Source organism: Varanus komodoensis, unplaced genomic scaffold (assembly GCF_004798865.1).
Source record: "Varanus komodoensis strain SLA01 unplaced genomic scaffold, ASM479886v1 scaffold6_2, whole genome shotgun sequence".
NCBI lineage: Eukaryota > Metazoa > Chordata > Lepidosauria > Squamata > Varanidae > Varanus > Varanus komodoensis.
This window is the reverse complement of record NW_025336346.1, coordinates 14300123-14321646: the sequence shown is the minus strand read 5'-3', so window position 1 is coordinate 14321646 and position 21524 is coordinate 14300123. Positions and strand designations below refer to the sequence as shown.

The 21524-nt window shown below is 41.7% G+C and overlaps 1 protein-coding gene across 1 annotated transcript in view; it reads right to left on the bottom strand.

The window, feature by feature from the left end:
- Window positions 1-1053: 1053 nt before the first annotated feature.
- The window catches only part of CACNA1D (calcium voltage-gated channel subunit alpha1 D), a 240186-nt gene continuing 219715 nt past the window's right edge, over window positions 1054-21524 (bottom strand). Inside the window, exons 40-47 of the mRNA XM_044451181.1 lie at window positions 15502-15615; window positions 10973-11364; window positions 10323-10349; window positions 8615-8764; window positions 6793-6956; window positions 4072-4193; window positions 1772-2092; window positions 1054-1347 (exon numbers count right to left, since the gene is read on the bottom strand). Of these exons, the coding sequence (XP_044307116.1) occupies window positions 1054-1347; window positions 1772-2092; window positions 4072-4193; window positions 6793-6956; window positions 8615-8764; window positions 10323-10349; window positions 10973-11364; window positions 15502-15615 (1584 nt within the window). The remainder of the gene's footprint in view (window positions 1348-1771; window positions 2093-4071; window positions 4194-6792; window positions 6957-8614; window positions 8765-10322; window positions 10350-10972; window positions 11365-15501; window positions 15616-21524) is intronic.

Sequence of the window (21524 nt, the reverse complement as noted above, 5' to 3'; positions counted from 1 at the left end):
TTCCGACTGATTCAAAATATCTTATAAAATCTCTGTAGCATCATTTCGTAAATCTTTACCTCAAAAGCATTTTACAATGAAGAATTAAAAGGTGGATCTATTTAAATATTTAATCCTATAGCTCTATACAGTCCAAGTAAAAATACTTCTAACTAGAATTCTGTAGAGAATTACAATAATTAGGCTCCATAAATATTGCTGCAGTTCAATTACGGTACAATAATTACAAAATATAGAACATCTCTTTACAAATACAAATGATTGTAGATTACAATTTATTTACAATAAACTCTGCTATATAATTTTTAATAAACTATCTTATCTAACTCTACTTTAACCTGGTTGCGAGTGCATTGGTAAAAATGCATTTATTCCAGTTTAGTTTGCCCTTAATGTGATAGTCATAAAACGGACTATCTTTAATGATATTTTGCTATGTAAACTGGTGTTACATATGAGAGAAATGTTTTTTCACCATCATTCCAATAAAACAATCTCTTGCAGCTAGAGTTTGACAAACTGTATTAGGCAAATGCTCAAAAAAGAGAGGCAAATTTGAAAACAAATATCTGACCGGATATGCTGAATGCAGGGAACATTTGATACGCTGTGTGATCGGAGGGGACGGCCCTTCTGATTGCCATCGCCCTCTTTTTCTCCTGGAGACCTTGTTTTTAGTGCCAGACCATATTCCTCTGAGAACCCCTTACGCTCCAAAGGGCAGCAGTGCAGCACCAAAGGCAGCTTCTCTTCCAAGGTTTTCTTCGCTGTCTGAAAATCGGCTGGTTAGAATCTGGTTAGAATCTAAAGAGCAACCTCCACTCAGGGGTGAGCCCACAATTCTGCAGCAAGGGCCTCATCGACTTTCTGCCGCTCGGATCCTGACTCACCACACCAGAGAGCTTATAATAAAGAAAAGTACGGCTTCCTTGCAATGTGACTTCATCGCGCGTGCAATGCTTCGTTCCTCGTTAATTCCAGCGAGTGCCTAGCATCTTGGACCTATGAGGCACTTTTGTTTATTTAAGATCAAACATGTGTTCTTACTAAATACTATAAGGTTGTAATGCATATCATTTCATCGGCTAAGTCTTCTTCATATTTACTAGTCTCTGGCTCTTCATCACTATAGCCAGGGCCAAAGTCTTGGAGTTCATAATCTTGCCTGTTCAGAATGGGGAACATATCACCATTGGCTCCGTTGCTAATGTTCCCATTGAGAAGATTACTTGCAGCACTTTCCATCTCATCAATAGTCATATCACAGGCATCTGCAATCTCATGTTTTGTAGCAGAGACAAACTTGGGGTCCTTTGCATACCGTCCTAATCCTTCAGATATAAGTACCTGAAAGAGGAATTGCACAACAATTAATCGGACATTTAGAAACAGAAGGGGAAAGCAAGCTGTGGCCAAGCATCCATACTTTCCTTCCTTCTACAGGTTGCAAAACCTTGGATCTTCAGATTGTTTTTGCTGCTCATCAGTCTTTTGTCTAAAGATTCAATTGTTCTGCAACTATGATTTTTAGCATATAAAATGGCCAGTCCTAAGGAGATCTGTACTGTTGTGTTTGCAGCCAAGATACCTCTTTCTCCCAGTCCAGTATGTAGGATCTTTTGACTAAGCTAGGAAGTAGGTTAGTAGATGGGGCTGAAGGCAAACAAGATACATTCCTGTTCTCCATTACTGCCACCAAAGTGATCTAATTTACATATCCCATTTATGCCACTAACATCACAGAGCTCAAGCAAAAGCTCAGAACACTTACCGCTTCTACCAAGCTGTCTGCGCTCCTCTGCTTGTCGCTATGCTTGTGCCTAAAGTCACTTGGTACAGTCAAATTAGCTGGTGTAAATGTCCGATAGGCAATGTCAGGGTCGTCGGTGTACCAGGAGCTCCTGTGCAAAGAAGGCAGGCTGCCATTCATGTGCTCCGTGGAGTCTGCTCGGTCTACCTGGATTAGAGGTGTATAATAGGGGGTACGATCCCGGTTGGGTGGGGTAGCTGGTGGAGTGGCCCAGGAACGTGTGGAACGGCTGGGGGAATGCCTGTGGGCTTTAGTGGCATCCAGACCTGCAACAGCCATGATCTGCGGGAGAGAGGAAAAGCTGATATGCAGGCAGCTTGAGAAGTAGCCGAGTTCACTTGGCCTTCAAGCTGAGTAAGATGATCAGGCTAACATTTAAAGAAGAGGAAAGGAGGAAGAGAAACTAATTAAAAGCTCCCCACTGCTTGATTTATTCCCAGATGGAACTCTGATTTCTTACTTTTCTTTTCTGTGTCCTGTACGATGCTTTGGCTTAAAACTCTTTATATTTGGGAGTTGCCTGGAGAGCTGCAAAGCTTCTGGGAATTTTGGAGTTAAGCCACTGGTCACAGTTCAGCATTAGTCCAGAATCAAGCGGGCTATCAAAGTGTACTAGTCCTGATAGTTTTATGCGGTTTCCAGTACTAAAGGCAGAAGGACTAGCTAGGTCTACCAGTTGCTGGGGAACATGGCCCGGAGGGTGCTGTCACACTTAGGTTTTCTTTGAGGGTTTCCCAAAAGCAGCTGGCTGGCCACTGGGCGACCAGAATGCTGGACTAGATGGACCCTTGGTGTGACCCCGCAGGGCTCTTCTTATATGTTTAAATGTAATGGGTTACAGCAGTTACTTCTGTTTGCTTAGCTACATAGACCAGATGCCTTAACTACAAGAGAAACCAACATGCTTGCCTGCATCACAGGAATGCATCATGTATAATGCAGCATTCACTTAATATATGAAGCAGCAGCAGGGAGCCTTAATTTGTATGTCCTCCTCCTCACCAATACAGACACTGCAATTTCCTCAAGGACTTCCAGTTTCTTAGCAAGCTACAGTTTATCAGCACATATGATCACAGTAAACCATAGCTTGCTTACAAGCTAGGATCATAAACCCACATTTGATCTGTGTTCATGGGCACATTATAGTTTGAAAGAATATAGGTTACAATATTCTCATATAAGGATCAATCGTAGATTTCTGAGAACTTGATGCCAGCACACAAGAGAGCATGGGGAAGAGGGAGCGTTGCCACTCATTCCTCTAACACCAAACCCAGAGCTGGCATTACATCTGAATGCAGCCAGAGGATTTAGGCCCATCCAGGCCTACAATTTTAATTACAGTTGACTAAGGATGTTGGAGACAATTGCAACGGATTCAAATGAGCTTGGATGTCTAGGAATCTGACTTGTGGGTTCTGCAGCAGACTGACTTGAATTCTGCAGACCTGTGGGCCATTTAAAAAAAATCTTTAGTGGGCATCTGTAAAAATTCAGTTGTGCTGATGGGCATTAATGCTAATATGCACCTGCAGAAGTGCAACTAAATTCTCCTATGCCCCTAAAAAAACTTAATTTCTTCAACAAACAGAGGATTAACAAAAAATGCCTGCCAAGCCACAAAACACAGACAGAATTGCTCCTTTAATAAATTGCTCCTGTTCAGTGTTCCAACCAGCCATGCCATCTTCCGGGATAGGATAAGCTCTAAGGGGCTGAAGCACAGCACCCCGTCTCCCTTCGAACTTTCCCTACCTGCCACCTATGCTGGCACTCAATGCCCCATCACTGCTCAGCACACTTAGTCCAAACTGGGCCAATTTCCAGCCAGGCCTGTTCCCCTGGCTGGGTTTTTTTTTGGGGGGGGGGATATTTCTGCAAATTTCAGCATTTGCTAAGCATGGCGAGGCCGACCTCTTCTTTCCATTTGTCACCACTCATCACCTGTTTGCTATTAGAGGGAGTGCTTGTTGACAGTCCAGGGACACAAGAGCACCATGCTGGTGATCGTCTGTAGTGTCATGGCAACACTTTGAAAACTCAAAACTTAGACTACAATTACATTTTCCAGTACAAAATTTAGGGTAGGATCCAGAAGGTTGACAACTCAAGAATCTAACATGGGCTGGTGGCCTCACAGTATCTTTTAGCCATCTGAGACTTTTAAATACTTGCATGTTCTGAGGCAGTGATAAAGGATTACACATGAAGTATGAAATCTTGCATCTCAAGCTAGAGGTCTGTGATGTTTCACTCACCTGCTGCTGCATTAAGTGCAAGGGTAAAGCAGTGTGATGGTGAAAGGTTGGAGAAAGTGGTATTTCATCTTGACTGCTCTGTCTGCGGAGGCATTCAAAATTAAAGGAAGAGCGGCGATTTGCTGAAACATAAAAAGCTTGTGGTTAATATTTTCTAGAGATAGAGTTTTGCTGATCTGTTATAGAAAAGATGACAAATAGTTTCATGTCAGCATGACATTATTGCAACATTTATCTAGGTGAGAACTGTTGGTAAGCCTTGGGCTTGTTAATTGTCTGGGTGCTATCAGGATGCAATATTACATCTTTTAATTTCACGTTGTAAACTCTGTCTCTCTTGTATTATATATAATATATAAAATCAGTCTACCATGCTTCATTATTGTGATCCACAGTGTTAAAGAACAAGGTACTTCTCTGGAACAATTAAATATTTAACTCAGAAATATTTCATTCCAAACATGTTTACAGCTGGAAAAAATGCATTTCTTTGGCATTTCTTGCTCAGGGATAATGAAGGGTTCGGGTTATGATGAATTCCATGTCATGTTTACAAAACTTTTAAAGAACTGGTTTGTTCAGTAACAGTTATACTGAAGTGGCAAGTGGTGAAGTGGCAGATAAGGGAACAAGATGGCAGCCCTGCCATGGCAGGGAGCCCACAGATTTAGCAGTGGGATTCTTATGGAAGGGTGAGAGACAGGATATATTCCAGGCAGAAAAAAATGGATGCTGAATGGCCATTAGAAATGCTGAATGGCCATTTGGGCCATTAGAAAGCAGCACTGTACAGGCCTGTCTCTGAAGTATCTGAGTGGATAAATCAATACTGGACAAAGATTACAGTTCTGGTGGCTGTTTCACTTAAACAAGGATCCTGAGATAATACACATTTAAATTAATAGTGACAACTTCCTCCTCTTTTCCAGACACTTTGCAAATAATATACTGAAAGTACAACTATGTCTCAAAAGTGCAGGCAAATGTCTTTCACACCCTCCTAACACAGGTGACATAACCAATATAAAACTGACTCATGTGTAATGCTAGATATGGAACAACAGGAAAACTCTACTTGCTCTTTACCACTGATTCCTCCAGCACACTAAATGGCTCACCCTTTTCTAGTATCCACACTAAGAAATCCAGCACCCTAACTATACTGAAGTATTCCTCACTCTCTTGTGCTTATAAAACAATCTGGGCTTTAATGATAAAAATCAAAATCTTTCATGAAGCATTTGACACTTGACTTTCATTTCCTGAGAAATGGGAAAAGTGGGGAGGTATTTTGGTTTCCTTTTGACAGATAACCACCACATGCTTAGTACTTAGTCTAAAGTACTAAGCATGCGAGCAGTTAGTGTGTCTGTGATGAAAGGGTCAAGAATGGCACAAATTAAGTGAGTTGCTGGACGATAGACTTGTTTGTTAATGTAGTTAATATCAAACTGAAAAAGCCTGTGTGCATGACAAAAATATTTCTTTTGAAATTAACACCATCCACTTAGTTTTGACCTGAAAATGCTGCTGTTCTCTATCTCATAAGTAGATCCAACTGGCAATGTTCACCTGCAGTGCATAAGCGACGGGAATTCACTGAACACAGAAACTAAGCTCAGTTAGCACATGGATGAGGCATCCAGGTTAAAAACAGAGATGTAGGATTAGTCTACATGCCTGCAGAAACATTGCAGTTGGTTTCAGCTGCAAAAGGCATGTTGTTGTTCTTCTGTGAGCAGGCACAGAATTCTTTACTGATGCTGGGAAGCTTGTTCTCTCTGATAAGGTGCTTGTTTCCTTTCATTTCCTGTCTTGCTGGACAGCTCTGCATGCATTCATGGGTTTGGCCAAAGTGTGCTGACCAGCTGCTTTCCCACCCATCCAATGTTCATTTTTATTTGCTATTGTTAACTGTGAAACAGCAAACAAAGGATTTTGCTTAGATATATTTCCACTACTTAGATTGAGCTACTTTAAGTCAATGAAAATGAACAATTTATTACCAGAGAGACATGAAATGTAATAAATTTACTTTGAATCATTAATTTAATCACTTTTGAAATTTGAAGGGTTTTACCATGAGTGGAAATTTTCTACATATTGTCAAAAAGTTAAGTTCTATTTTCCAGACTTCCATAAATAAGTCTGGGAGCAATGCACTAGTTAACAGTGGCATTTCAGACTTCATTTTCAATATATCTGGAGCTAAGAAATCCCATTATGGAGTTAGCTCAGTATCGCTTTAGTTGTTCATGATCACACTTGTGTTATTCTGTGTAGGAGTTCAGTTCATAAGAAAGTAAGAAGGCTCCTGCTGGAGCACCCCCAAGGCTTTTCTTACTTGGTCTGCTCCCAAGCTGGCCAGCAGGACGCAAGAACCACAGCACCCCGCACCACCTGCTTGTGGGTACGGTGTACAAAATAAAGCTGGTACCACTGGCAGTATCCAACCATGTCTTTCTATTGCATAACTGACCTTGTGCCAGCAGAATGTAGGCTCTGAACTATGTGCAAGAGAAAATCCAACTGAAGTTGCATTTGTGCGACTAATTGTACAACTACTCACACAACAGAATGATTTGGCTGAGCTCCGCTAGTTCCACTTGAGTTTGCAGAATGACACTGTTGGATGCTACCCATGGGCCAAGGAACACCCATGGGTTCCATAAAAAAGCAAGTGTGGCCATTCGATAAAGCAGACTTTCCTAGTGTACTCACATGTAGGTGTTGGAGGTAGCAGCCGTCTCCGAGGAGATCTTTTGGAATCATAATACATCTGTGACTCATCTTCTTCAAAAAAGCCATGTGGGTGATGATAACCCTTTGGTCGTTCAAAATCTAAATCATTACAGTAATATCTGCTGTGATAATCGTGTGTATGCCTGAGGTAAAGAAACAGATAGTTAATGAAGTCAAACTGCCCTAGCAAACCTTTCATTAACTTGTCTTGAGTGGCTCCCAAGGTCTAATCAGACGGCTTCCTCGCTGATTACTACAACTTCATGCAGGCCAATCCAATATTTAGAATAACACAAGACACACTATTAATCACAGACTAGGTAATACAGATATGCTGATATCAACAAAATCCTTACCCAGCACTTATTAGGCATTGTATTTAATGCCTAGTTTTAAACATTAATTAGGTTAATGATTTTCTCATTAACATAGATAAAAGTATGTCACAGGGGTATGCTGAAAAACATGCAAACATTAGAACTGCACTGACACAAATTCTCTCTTGCACTGTCTCTATAATCCTCTGGCCTTCACCACTGCTGTCCACTGCAAAATTCATTTGGTCCTAAATATCCTATTTCCCTAAAGCATTAAGTAATATCTACATGGATGCAATTTAAATAGTTGGCCACTAAATCTGTCATATGCAATGTTCATTTTTTTAAACAGTGCATTGGCATGCTCATTATCACTTAGGACATTTAATAGCAAATAGCTGCATCTGAATGAAAATATTTCCAGTTGTGTAGAATGGCCATGGAAATGTACATAAGAAATTTCATTGCACTTTGGGGTAACGTGAACAATCAAGTTTTTTCCTTGCGCATTCAGACCTTGTGATAACTTACAGATCCATAGATTCATGGACTAGTAGCTGGAAGGGGCCAAGGAAGCCATTGGTCTGACCTCCTCCTGGTGCAGGATGCCAATTTACACCATACCATACAGACGACCGTCCAGTTTCACCTTGAATGTCTCTAGGGTGGGAGAGCCCACGACTTGGTTCCACTGTCATGTTGCTCTGACAGTGAGGAAGTTTTTCCTGGTGCCTATCCTGAATCTGGTCTGCTGCAGTTCAAGTTTGCTGTTCCATGTCCTACACTCAGGGATGAGTGAGAAGAGGCCTCTTCCTTCCTCTCTGGGACAACCTCTGAGGTGCTTCTAAAGTATGATCATGTCCCCTTGTAGTCTTCTCTTCTCGAGGTTAAACATGTCCAGCTATCTCAGCTTCTCATTATAGGGCTTAGTTTCCAGACCCTGGATCATCTTTGCTGCTCTCCTCTAAACCTTTTCTAGTCTTTCTGTATCTTTTTAAAACCTGGGTACCCAGAACTGAACACAGTATTCGAGGTGAGGTCAGAAAAGTGCTGAATAAAGGGGAACGAGTACCTCTCTTGTCCTGGAAGTGATGCTTCTATTTATGCATCCCAAAATAGTGTTTGCCCTTTTTGTGGCTGCACTGCATTACCGTCTCATATTTAGCTTGTTGTCCACAACAACTCCAAGGTCTTTTTCTTGGAGTGCTGTTGAGCCAAGTATTGTCCATCTTGTATCTACTTGATTAAGGGTATGTGACAAAACAGTGAACTGAATTTACCTTTTCTATCTAGTCCTCTATGTTGAATGTGCATCTCCTCTTCCCTCCCTCCCTCCCATTTTAGTGCAGTAAATCCCCTTCATCACACATTTCGGATGCAATCCCATGCTCATGAACCCAGATCTGAACATACACATAGAGAATAACTGCACAGACATCTAAGACATACTAAATTGTTTCCTGAGACAAGGCTAGTAATCTTACCTGCTTCCAGAGAGCATACTGTCTTCTTCATAATACTCATCACCACTAAAATACTCCTGATCATCCAAATAGCAATCATCATTATAATAGTCTCGAATTTCATGATCTTCTCGGCATATTGTTGGCAGGTGTCTCTCACCTGATTCTGACCTACAGCCAGGACACAGATATTTGAGGATGCTACTATATGCTGTTAATATTTTAATCCCATTTCTTGAAGGAGCAACACAGATACAAATTTTTGAAGTTGCCCACAAGTGCATAATAACATTAAGAATTAACATTCTTAAACTTCCATATTTATGCACTGCGATCTTGTCACTACACCCATGCATGTATTCTTGACCATATCTATCATAATGAACTCTCCCTTCAGGTTTGTCTCTACTGCTACTTTTAAAAAGCGTGGCTTTATACGTGCCTTTAACTGGAAGCAAACTATTCTAAACACAGAACAAATACAACTGTGGCTGCATTCCCACTTTACTATAAGCAACCCTGTGTGGTTTTTTACTTGGGTGTGCCTGACAGGCAATCAAGTGGTTTCCACACTACCATAACTTCCACCCAACTTGCTCAGTCCTCCTGCCTTTGTCATGTATCCCTAAATCCACCATGCTTGAAATTTTAATTTGGATGCCTGGAGCAGCAACTGCAGCAGCTGTCGCTCTTTCTGGGGAATTGTGTGGTAAGACTACGGAAACCAAGATCCTAGGTTTGGATGATCAGGGAAACCATGGTAAGTGTGGAAACCACAGAAACATTTCTTATCACAGTTTTCCTAAAACCAAATGTACCATACCATGACAGCATTCAGATGACACAAAAGACCATCCTGTGCAAGAAACCACCCTGGCTTGTCATCATGCAAACCGACACTTGGCAGGTTCTCATGCAACAACAAGCCACAGTGGAAGTTGCGGGGGTATGACTTGCCATTACATCTGAACGCAGCATTCATGGTGAAGTGTGGTATGGATGGTCTCTATGGAACCACGCAGAGAAACAATGACTCACTGTAAAGCTTCCATGCTTCACCACGGCTTGTTTGCCTCTCTGAACTAAGTTGCCATGTTTCTGAATGGTTTCCATTAAGTTTTGTGGCAAGAGCAGCTGCTGCTACAGCAGACACTCCAGCCTGCTATCCTGGTCCGCCTGGCAGCTCTTGTGTCGGAGCCTGCTGCACTCTGATCGACTGCTTCATGTCCCTTCCTTTTCTCTGTCCACATGCTGCCTTCCCAGTGCTCAGCAACAGCTCTGGAATCTCGGCTGCAGCGGGGCATCTTTGTGTGCCCCCTTCAGCAGCAGTGACCTTGGACACAGCCTTGCTTGGTGCTCTAGTCTGGTCACTGAACTTTACTGGGACAGTGCTTTGAAATGGCTGCGTGTTTGTGCCACTCTGGGAGCAAGCGGGCAACTCATGTGAAGGCTACTTTACACACGAGAGGCACATAGGCTGTGCGTTGGCATTACCATTAGAACAATTGTCCCGAAAGGCTCATATTTTCCACCCTCCCCTCTGCTCCTCTCTTGTCCCGAAATTCCTATTATTCATAAATACAATTTTTTCCCAATGTGGCTACTTCTGAATACAAGCCTATGTTATTTTATTTCTAACCTGAGTTAAAAGAATACTCAGCTTTCTCTGGATATGTTAATGCTATTTTCCAAAACATCCATATATGTACTTAAAACAATAGGTACTCACCTAATGTAAGTTTCATAATAGCGAGATCTATTGCAGAAGGAAAGAAGGTGGAGGGGGGAAAAGTGTAATTATGATTCATAAACTAACATTAAAGTTATTTATTGCACTTGTGCAATGAAATTATCTATAAAAAGTACTAAATGATAAGTCAATTTAATGAAAAGGAAACATTGATTTGCTTTTATTTCTTGGCATAAATACTGGAAAACACAAAGCACTACCTGTGCTTATATCTGTTAAATCTATCTAATCCTATTGAATATAGTATGTTCATCAAAACTTATTTGACATTTACAGTCTTTTATTGTGTGGTTCTCATAGTCTTTTTCTGATGGGCAAGTTAATCAGAATAAACAGCTGAATGACATGCCCAATTCAAATCATACACTGAAATAAAACTTCCAGATGGATCAAGTGATCCAATCAAATGTTGCTATGCTGAAATACACCTAGAAAATGAGGCAATGCAAGTGAGATAAGCACAGATGAGAGGTCAAAGGAACCACAATTGAAGTCACCAATTAGTAAAAGGCCTGAAAACATTAACTGTCATATCCCCAGTAAGATGCCAAGTATTCACAAGGCTTTGGCATTAACTACAATCTGATCTGCATGTAAAATGAACTGAACTCAATATGCATTTGATTTACCTTCTATTGGCAGATCTTCTGTGTTTCTCATGATGATCACTCCTGGAATGTGAACGGTGCCCACTTTCAGATATACGCTCATGACTTCCGGTGCTTGTGTGCTTTCCATTAGCCACTTTGGACATATTAGCATTATTGAGGTTAGCATTTGTTGAGTTTGGAACTTGCTTCCCTACTGAGTTGTGGTTATGATAGTTATGATGGCTATGATGGTTATGGAATAAAGAGTTCCCCGTTGGAGGATGCATATTTTTCTCAGTAGTCTCACCCACAGATGGAATTGAAGGCCTTTGGACATGCAGGGGACGGTGTGTGGTATTGATCTGCTGAAATGAATCCCTTGTATCACTGCTAACATGATTTACATGGTTTCCAAATAGGGCACCATTTCTCTGAAACATAGAAGTTAATAATCAATCAATGAAAGACAATGCATTGCTGAAAGCAAACTTATATCAGTACATGTGCCTATTCAACATGGTGTATCCAAAGTCCTCGGTCAGACTGTTAGCAGTCATAATGCCCTATTTTTAAAGGGTCTTTTGTAGTGATATGGGGAGTGCCCAATGTGATGGCAGCTATATATACCATAGTGACAATTTGATAGCTTGCTAGCTATGCCAAAAAGTGATGATTTTATTAACTTATTAACAAGCATTGTGCCATAGATACCCAGACTATTGTGCCTGCCATTGATAGTAACTAAAATCACCCCAAAATGTATCTATGACATTCATGAACTGTACAGTGGGCAGCAAAACATATATAATATCCACTTGTTACATCTATGACTTAAAGCCATGCCATGACTATGATGTTGTTGCAGATCTTATTGGAGATATGTGATTTTGTTATCACAAAAGCAAGCTAGTTGTGCTCCACTGCATCCACCGACTGTGTAGCCTTAGCTGACCATCCATGCAGTTCAGCCTATATGAATGGCAGTGAAGTGCTCCAGGTGTCTTACTAAAAGAGTGAATGGCATGCAGCTCTAGGATCCTTTAACACCTAACCCAGATGCTGTAGTCTAGCCAGGACTAAGATGGAGATAGGAGCAGTATCTCTTGGAGCTCAATCTAAAGAAGAAAGAAGCAATGACAAATGGCAGAAGGAAATCTCTGGGGAAGGTTCTGCCACCAAAGTCCAACTTCCCCCATTATTACTATTCAGTTGTGTCCTAAAGTATCTGCTTTACATTCTGTGGTGAAAGATGTGAGCTGAGCTGAACAGCTTTTCCCAGTCTTTTAATCGACTTCGGCCTGGTTTGTACAACATTGTGGCAATTAGCCAAAGCGGGTTGTCATGTCATTCTAAACCAGACCACTTCCTGCAAGGTGGCTTGTTCTTCTTCAAGGAGCCACCCTAAAACCCATGGGCTATTCTAAGGGTTATTTTACCCACAATGGGTTGTCATGCTATCCATATTCAAGTGACTGATTCTAGTGTGCAAAGGAAAACAGTGAGGCACTTCAAAAAAGCTTCAACTCCCCCATCCCCATAACTCTCAGTGATCTCACTTCTGCCATGACCAATGACAGCCCCTCCAAAGTGCCCAAGAAGCACACGGAAGGGTCTGTCACTGGCTGGTCACCTTTTAAAAAAGTTTATACTCCAAATATGGCATTTTTTCATAATTAAAAAATTCTAGTCAGTTTTGTGCAGGTGTGGAGCTGCCTACTTCCTCGAGCAATCTTTGTTTGTGGAAGGGGGAGGGACCTTTTTCCTCCTTTGCCGTGAGATCCTTGGGGGTTTGAATGCCTTTCGCTACAGATCCCAGTGTCCCCAACTTTCTCACTCATTTCTGATATTCTTTATGAGAAGGAAGAAAAGTGTATTGTCCATCCCATTGTCACTGACACTTGCCTTTAAGAGCTGTCAGAAAAAGACTTAAAAAAGAACCAGGGATTTAGGAAGGGCTAGACAGGGTCGTTTGGATGCAGAGTATACCTATGAAATCTGTATATTCCTATGTCTGCATATGTACATCTTAAATCTTACTGCACTGCCTTTATGAAGTATTATTTCCCCTGACACATAGTGCTATGATGTACACACCCCCTTGGAAGTGCTGCTTAATTTTCTGCAGGGTAAGACGTGGATAATGTAAGACATTACATGGAGAGGAAGCTTGCTTAATTGGGCCTTGTGCAAAAGCATGAATTGTTTCCTCTCTGCAGGTTCCTGGGAGGGGCAGTCTTCTACTTTGTGGAAAGACTTCCACTGCTGAAATGGCTGGGTCATCAGCAGGAAATGACAGTAGCAGAGGAGGGACTTCCTTTCCAGCCCTGACTGGTTACCAGCTCTGCCTTCCCTTCCAGACTAGGACTGCCAGGTTAGCAGAGAGCAGGCCTGTGGAAAAACTCATCTCTGAGCTTTTCAGCATGAATAATGAAATGGAACTCTTTAGAATTCCTTCTGCTCCCACACCCTAGTCAGAGAATGAGACACACTTTGCCCAGAGGGAAATGAGGTCCAAGAAGCGATCTCCTGACAGTTTCATCCCTTTGGGACCTCCAGCCTACCCCCCTACCTTTGATGGTGCCACAATAGGGATCAAGATCCAGACCTATCCAGAGTTCAGCTAAGTCCTGGAAAGGTCTCAGTCTTCAGCCTTGGTGCACCGCTACAGAGGAATCTCCACAACTCATCTGAACAGTGGGGAGGTCCCAGGCTTTTTCCCATCATGGTTGAGCAGGAAGGTTCAAACCCCACTTGCCTAGCACATCACAAGAGGGATGTAAATGAACTCCCAATTCAGCCAATGTGTGTGTTTGAGTACTCTGTGAATTGTAAATGGTGTCTGTACATCTTTCTGTGTTAATATGTACAAGGGGGAGAGCATGCAGGCAGGTGGCACCTGATGTCCTGGACAGGGGCTTCCAGAGTGACCAGTAGCTTGGTAAATAGTCAAGCTGCGGCAGAGACATATGGCCTAACCCTGTGCTGAATCCCATATGTATAAAGCATAGGAACTGCCAAAGGGCTGGGTATATGTGAAACTGCCTCGAAAAGATCCATCAAAGTCAAAAAGTGGCCCTACTTGATGGCTCCTATTCGATTCGGCAATTTAGTCTAGGTCTTTCTTGCACATTACTGTTCTTCTTGGACACAATAAAAATATGGATTGAAGCTGTCCTGCTGAAACAGGTACTATATCTCCTGTTTAGTTATTTAATTTCTATGCTGTCCAAAGGCCAAAACTCTCTGGACAGTTCAGAAAATACATGTGACTTGCCCACTGTCTGTTTTTAGTTGTGGGGAGACCATGACTCAGGCTCCTAGGAATCTCTCTGCTTTCAGAACAAACCTCTGCAATGCTGTGTTTAACATCTAACAACCATTGGCTGGTATTTCCCATGCTCTGGCAAAGAGCTGAAGCCTCCGAACCAGGGGTTATGTTGACATGGCATACAGCCATGCACATCTGGTCTTCCTACCTCCTCTGCAGGTAAAGGTGGAGGAATTCAGTTGAAAAGAGCTGGGCTGCTGGTTCCTCCCTGCAGCTGGAATTTGGGGCTGAGCATAATCAAGCATTCTGGGGTTCAGGATAGATGGCCTCCTTTCATGATGTCTTCAGGGGATTATGGCCAACCTTCATCCCTCATTGTCCGTAAATCGCCCCAATGAGACATAAATGTGGCACTATTGGCTGCCACTAAGCCTCCTTTCAGGCCAACAAACACCCTGGGAGATTTTCCCTTGAGATTGTCTTCCAGATGGGGATTGCTTCAGCATGTGGGGCATTCCTGATGAATACTGCGGGATGGACATCCCACAGTAATCATCCCAACAGCAGAAGACTGCAACATTTTGGAACCTCCAGGAAAAGGGACAATTTAGACTTGGAGGCTGCATGGTACAGCAGTCTACTGGGAGTTTTATGAGGAAGGAACTGGAACTGTTCATAGTTCAGAAAACAGCCACTTCAAGCCCTGTGGGATACTCTTCTCCTTAGAGTAGACCTTAAGACTTGCTAAATTGCATGTGATGGTCCTTTTCTTAATTTATTGTTACATAATCTCACAACGTTAGTGGTTATGTTGTTATTCACTAGTACAGGACTTACTGAAGACTTTCCCAACCTGGTGCCTGGTCTTGCATGACAGTTCCTAGAAACCCCTGGCCAAAAGTTGCAGCCTAACAAATCTGGAGGGCACCAGATCAGAGAAGGTGGGATTTCAGCTTGTAGACTTTCAACTTGGTCTGAGGGGTGAAGGGAAGTCCTTTCCCTGGTAGCATAATTTCTGCCAATGGCTGTACTTGGTTACCAGAGTGGCTCGCATCTCACATGTTGAAGACTGCCACACTCAGAACTTTGAAGAACTCACATTTCTGGTAAATCATAATTTCCCTACTTTTTGGTTCACCTTTAAAACACAATCTACAGTAAGCTGACAGAATAAATTAAATTCACTAAACTTCCTGAATATTGAAACTAAACCTAGTTTGTTTACTGGATTAGTGTTTATTAAGTGAATTTTGCAAACTTCATAAGATGGAGCCTTCCAATCTGTCATATGGACATTTACTTTATATACTTCCTCTTCCTCATGATGATTTTGCTCAGGTTCATCTTCTTGCAAATCACAGGATATTGCTCGCCGAATTTCAGGTCCAATATCATGAAGTGTCCTTAGTCCAGCCTAAACAGGTAAGACATAATCAGAACATATTAGAAATCGCTTCTCTCTTTCAGATTCCTGGCAGTTAAGGAACTGGTGTTAAGAACCAACATTCCCTACATTGTTTGAGTGAAGTTCTCACAACAGCACCCTGCTTGCATTTGTTGACATGCACCTTTGCTGGTGTGGCTGCGGCTCTCTGATCTCGTTTCCATGCCGGTCCAGGTATTTGTAAAGATTTCCACCCATGTGGCTCTGCTTCCAGATGAAGTTATACCTAATGTTGGTGATGAGCCTCCCCAAGGAATGAGAATTGCTTGCAAAGTTTGCAAATGCACCAGAAAGCCAGGTGGCATAGCCAGGAATCATTAATTATATCTAGACTGTCACGTGGGCAACCACGGAGGCTGTAGCAATGGTAGTAAAATCGGGAGTGATGAATACTGCAGCCCCAATCAGGTCAATCTTGAAAGATTTTGAATGTACAGGTATCTCAGGAGATTTTTAATTGCACAATATCACTTCCTACACAAAATACCCAATTTGCTTTTTATCCCAAAGGTATATGTCCCTATGCCTAATTCAAGTACCAGTCTCGAAAACCTTTCATTGCTCTAACATAGCAGCTTTGTGTTAGTTGTCATGTGAGTTGGTTCACAGCCTCTGCAAAACGAGCACCTAGAAATTCATACTATCATTTATGTGAGTGATTGGACAGATACCTCAGAATCTTCTGCAGCTTTTGCATCTCTGAATGAATCATTTGAGCTTTCCGTTAGTACTACAGGTGTGTGACGAAATCTCTAGAATAAGCTTATGAGGATGGCTGAATCTGCTTGTCACACAATAAAAGGAGATCTAAATATGGAGCAATCATACCATGACACCACAACAGTACCAAGATAGCCAGGCTGTTACATAGTCCTACACATTGTTTTCATTTTTGTCTTTACCAAAAAGAAAGGTTTAGCAACATTCCAATATGCACAGAACAGAGTCTTCCTAATCAGACCTTTATATTCTGAAGATTTATGATTTGTAGAGCTAAACTGATTTTTAAAAATCTAAAAATCTGACTATGGGCTGAACATTCATTTATTTTCCCTGAGTAATTACATTATTTTCAGTGGGGGAAGGGTTCACTTCAATACTATGAATTCTGATAATAGAAGTAGTTCTGTAGCATCTCCTATGACTGCACCCTCACGATCTGCTCATCCAGCCCCCAACCCATTCTAGTAGCCTACCTCTGTGCTAGTTAGATTTAAACTAAAGAGGTTTGTGTACGTGGTTGATCTGTAGTTCACCTTCAGTTTTATGTTAATGTCTATAATCCATTCCCTATGCAAGATATACAAATATAGCTGGTTCCCCAATCCTATTTATTTAGTAGGTATGCTTGAAATACTGGGTATGATGGATTTTGAAAATCCTCAAGTTAAGCACCTCTTTGCTTAACATTTCAAACCAGTCCGTATGCAAGTTGAATGCAAAATGAAAGATTCATTTTATTATTGTAGGACTTGTGTCTGCAGATTAGTTTAGCATACAGTAGCCATGCTGATTTAAGAAAGAGAAGCTTCCTGCAAAAAGCTGGAAGAAGAACAGAAGGTGCCTCAAGACGAACATGGCAGGCCAGCAGAGGAAGTGCTATGGGCCAGAACCAGTCTGTAGGCTGGAGGGTCCCTATCTCTTCAAAATCTGCTCAACAAGCCTTTACCCATTCTACTTCTTCACAAATGCACCAGGAAAGCGCATCTAAAAAGGATTTACTTCAAGAACTAATGTGGCAAAAACACAGCTGATCTGCACACACGGCAAACCTGGAAGCAGTTGGCTCCCCCCGCCCCCCGTTGCACAGTGGATACCAAAACCGCAGGAACAACCTCTGCTAGGGTGAAATATATCACTGCAGGCCAGCACCAACACCAACGTATTTCAAACATATTTCAACGTAGTTTCTTCTGAACCTTCAACATAAACGCTAAATCGTTTGAGTTGAAACCTGCTAAGTAGTCTGTGTCATGAGCTGCTGCATACTTGTGGCTACAATAATAGGCAATTTTCTTAATCTTTTTTATTCCATGTAATCTCTGATACTAACTGGCAAATAGCAGCAACAAAATTTTCTTTAAGATGATGCCCCTCAGAGATCATCTAGCTGTTAGCTGTGTGGGAGAGCTACACATTTTTCCAGCTTGACATTAAATGAAAGGTAGGAAGCTCATCACAGAGACCACCACTTTTCTCATGACTTGGTCCTCTCCTCCAGCAGTCTTACCAGAACAAAACCTGCCTGTTTGATGTATGGCTTCACACATCAGACTCCACACCTTTTCCTCCCCACTGCTTCTCTCTGGCCCCAGGCAGTTTGTCACTTCCCTCTTTGGCCTGGGCTCATTAGCTGACAGACAGCTCCCAATGCCAGAATTACTTTCAGGTGGGGTAGTGAGGGTGGGCAGCTTTCCCCTCATGTGTGACCTCTCAGTACCACCACATTGATGAAGTAAGTTCAGCATAAAGACACAGCTGATACAGAAATAGTTAGAACTTAATCTGAAAGTGAAGTAACAAACATTCCCAATGGAAAGGGTTTTTTTGCCATTGTTGCAGCTCACAGTAATCTCCACCAACTTCCCACTACATCAGCATGTCAATGGCAAGGACAGGATTCGACCTGGGTCTGCTTCTGAAGGGCTGCTTCAAATGTGATGCAGCACACCCAGAGATAATCTACTCTGCAGACTGTGTGTCACTGAACTACATGGTTTAGGATGATGATAAACAAAACAAACAAAAACCCAACCTCGCATATGACCGCTGTTTAAATACAAGTAGTGAAGCCTGTCCTTAGTAACTTAAGCTACAACTCAGCCGTGCAATCCAATTAGCTTGAGCTCACGTATCTCCATTGGGTTTTCACTGTGGCATATGTGATTAATTATTTCAAACATGGACTTCAGAATGGCTTAACAGTACACAGAGTTAAGTCAATAGGACAAACATACAGCCCTGAAGTAACAAAGCAAATCAATAAGGAAATTAGATCAGCAGATAAACAGAGGTTATTGTTAAGTGCTGCAGGATTTCTAGTTGGTTGAAAATGCAAGAACGTTATGCAAGGGTTTAACTATATAGGAATCCACATGTCAAATATGATGGTAAAATTAAACAAAGTTGAAGGCTGAAAGGTTTGCCAAGTTTGAATATGAGTGCTGGCCTCTACTTGATAATATCTCACTATTCTAGCATGTGGAGACATTAGCACATTGCCATGTCCTGATGTAACAACAATATTTCTGGGAACTAAGGCCAGGTAGTAAGAGCTTCCTAAACTGACTGCTATATTTGTTTCTAAACTGTTTTCTGTCCACAGAGAGCAGCATTCTCTGGCGCACTGCAGTTCATTCGGCTCTCAGATGTCCAATTCACATTGCCACCAGGAGTGAACACTTCTCTATGGCATGCTGTGTAAATCATGTGAAATGGCAGGGAGACCTCGCTCACTTTATTTCAAGGAGGGAAACCTAACTAGAGACACAGGGGATTAATATGCCCTATGGCCTCAGAGGTGTCACTAAGTCAGTCTATATTCACATGAACAGTAAGTTCAAATCTTCTTGTACCAGAAGATAAAGCTAAATCTGAGGTATTTCTAACAAATGGCCAACTCAAAATATGAAAGCACATCTTCACTAAATCAATTAAGGGTGCACTCTTGCTCCTTGGGAGGAAAGCTATGGCAAATCTAGACAGCATACTAAAAAGCAGAGACATCATCCTGCCAACAAAAGTGCATATAGTCAAGGCTATGGTTTTCCCAGTTTCAATGTATGCCTGTGAAAATTGGACCATAAGGAAGGCTGAGCGCCGAAGGATTGAGGCCTTTGAATTGTGGTGCTGGAGGAGACTCTCACGAGTCCCTTGGACTGCAAGGCGATCAAATCAGTCAGTCCTAGAGGAGATCAACCCTGACTGCTCTTTAGAAGACCAGATCCTGAAGATGAAGCTCAAATACTTTGGCCACCTAATGAGAAGGAAGGACTCCCTGGAGAAGAGCCTAACGCTGGGAACAATAGATGGAAAAAGAAAAAGGGGATGGCAGAGAATGAGATGGCTAGATGGAGTCACTGAAGCAGTTGGTGTGAGCTTAGGTGGACTCCGGGGGATGGTGGAGGACAGGAAGGCCTGGAGGAATGTTGTCCATGGGATCGCGATGGGTTGGACACGACTTCATAACTAGCAACAACAACTTGTCTACGTTTAGGGGGGAAATCCCCCCCTTTTTTTAAATCTTCACATGCAAAGGATTGTGCCCAGAGGTATATTTATCTACTAAGTCATTTGAGGTCTTCTATGATCCACACCCATTTTTTCTTGGTTACTCTAAAACTTAACAATATCTTCTGCTCTTTCAAAAGCCCTTACACACGGATGGGGAAGAAATTTGTCTGGTTTGCATTTTAAGGCACACTTCTCTGACTTTGTATTTTCAATCTAATACATAAATAAGCATTTGGTTATGCTTTGAAAATTGAATTTCTCCAAATTTTGCAATGAAGTTGTCTAGTAAAAAATATACAAAAATGGGCATATTAGAGAGACATGCACACAAACATTCATATACAACTGAAAACAATGTTAAAGATGCAATACATTAGGAAAATGGCTTGCAATTATGTGCATGGGCTTGTACACAAACATGCACATATTAGAAAAAATACAGAAAGATGCATATGATTGTTAGGGTAAAAGTTAAATTTGCATCCTGTCTCATTTCAGAGAGTAATTGTGGGGAAACCTATCCAACAATGACATCCAAAACTTATGTCTTTCAAAAGCTGACTGAAGCCACCTTCTTGAGAAACTGCAGAGGAAAACAAAGATGCAAAGGGTGTTGAAGCTGGATGCACGTAGAACCTGTTCTTACAATCAGGCCAATATGTTCAGTTTTGGATCCAGAGCACATAAGCACAGTCCCACTCCTTTCTGCATGTTCACTCTGTTCATGGAGATTACATGAAGAACACGCCTCTGAGCAGAAACAGGATGAGCCCAATGAATCTCAGGGTAACAAAAGCCTATTTATGAGCCTAGATTTGGCCCCAGCTCACATGGTTTTTCATAGCCATGATGGATACACACACACACACACACACACACACAGCTCCACCAGCACTCTCAATTGATCCTTCTGCTTGCAGGCAGTCAATTCTATCAAAACTGACAGTCCTAAAAGAAATTCCTCCCATGAGGATCAAATTAGTAATTGATGCTTGAAGTGCTGTGGACATTGCCTCAAAGCTCTTGTGCAAATTGCCATCCAGAAAGATTGCTGTTTGATACTGATTTTCAAATTAGATTTTATTGTTTTTACTATTTTTAAGTGATGTTATTTCTAGCAAAAGGAAGGATATATACTTTAAAAATGTTTTTAAAGATTTGCATTGTTTTTAATTTTTAAAAACTGTTTAACAGTTGTTGTTTTTCTAATTCAGTCCTTGTCAAACCCAACTCCAGTGAAGCTGGAGGTAGAGCAAGGAGGAGAGGTACAGAACTAGGTGCTGCGTGTCTGTTGGTTATCTGCTTTTATTATCTTCTCTGCTGAATATATTTATGCTGCAATTTGTCATTCTGGGGTACTGTGTTTTGATGGTATTTTATCATTTTTTGTTGTAAGCCACCCAGAAAATAATATTTCTGGGCAGGCTCTAGTTTCTGGACATGCAAAGCAGGTGCTGGCTTGAGAATGCCTCTCTGACAAGCCAAAGTAAGAAAGGGGAACAGTGGGGAAATCCACTGTGGCACGCAGCCAACAAGAATATGGCAGATGGGAGGGGAGCTACCATGCTAAGCCTGATCGTCTTTCTGGCACATTCATGTGAAAACCCTCACACAGTGGAAACTGTGCAGTATTGCCTGTTGTGATG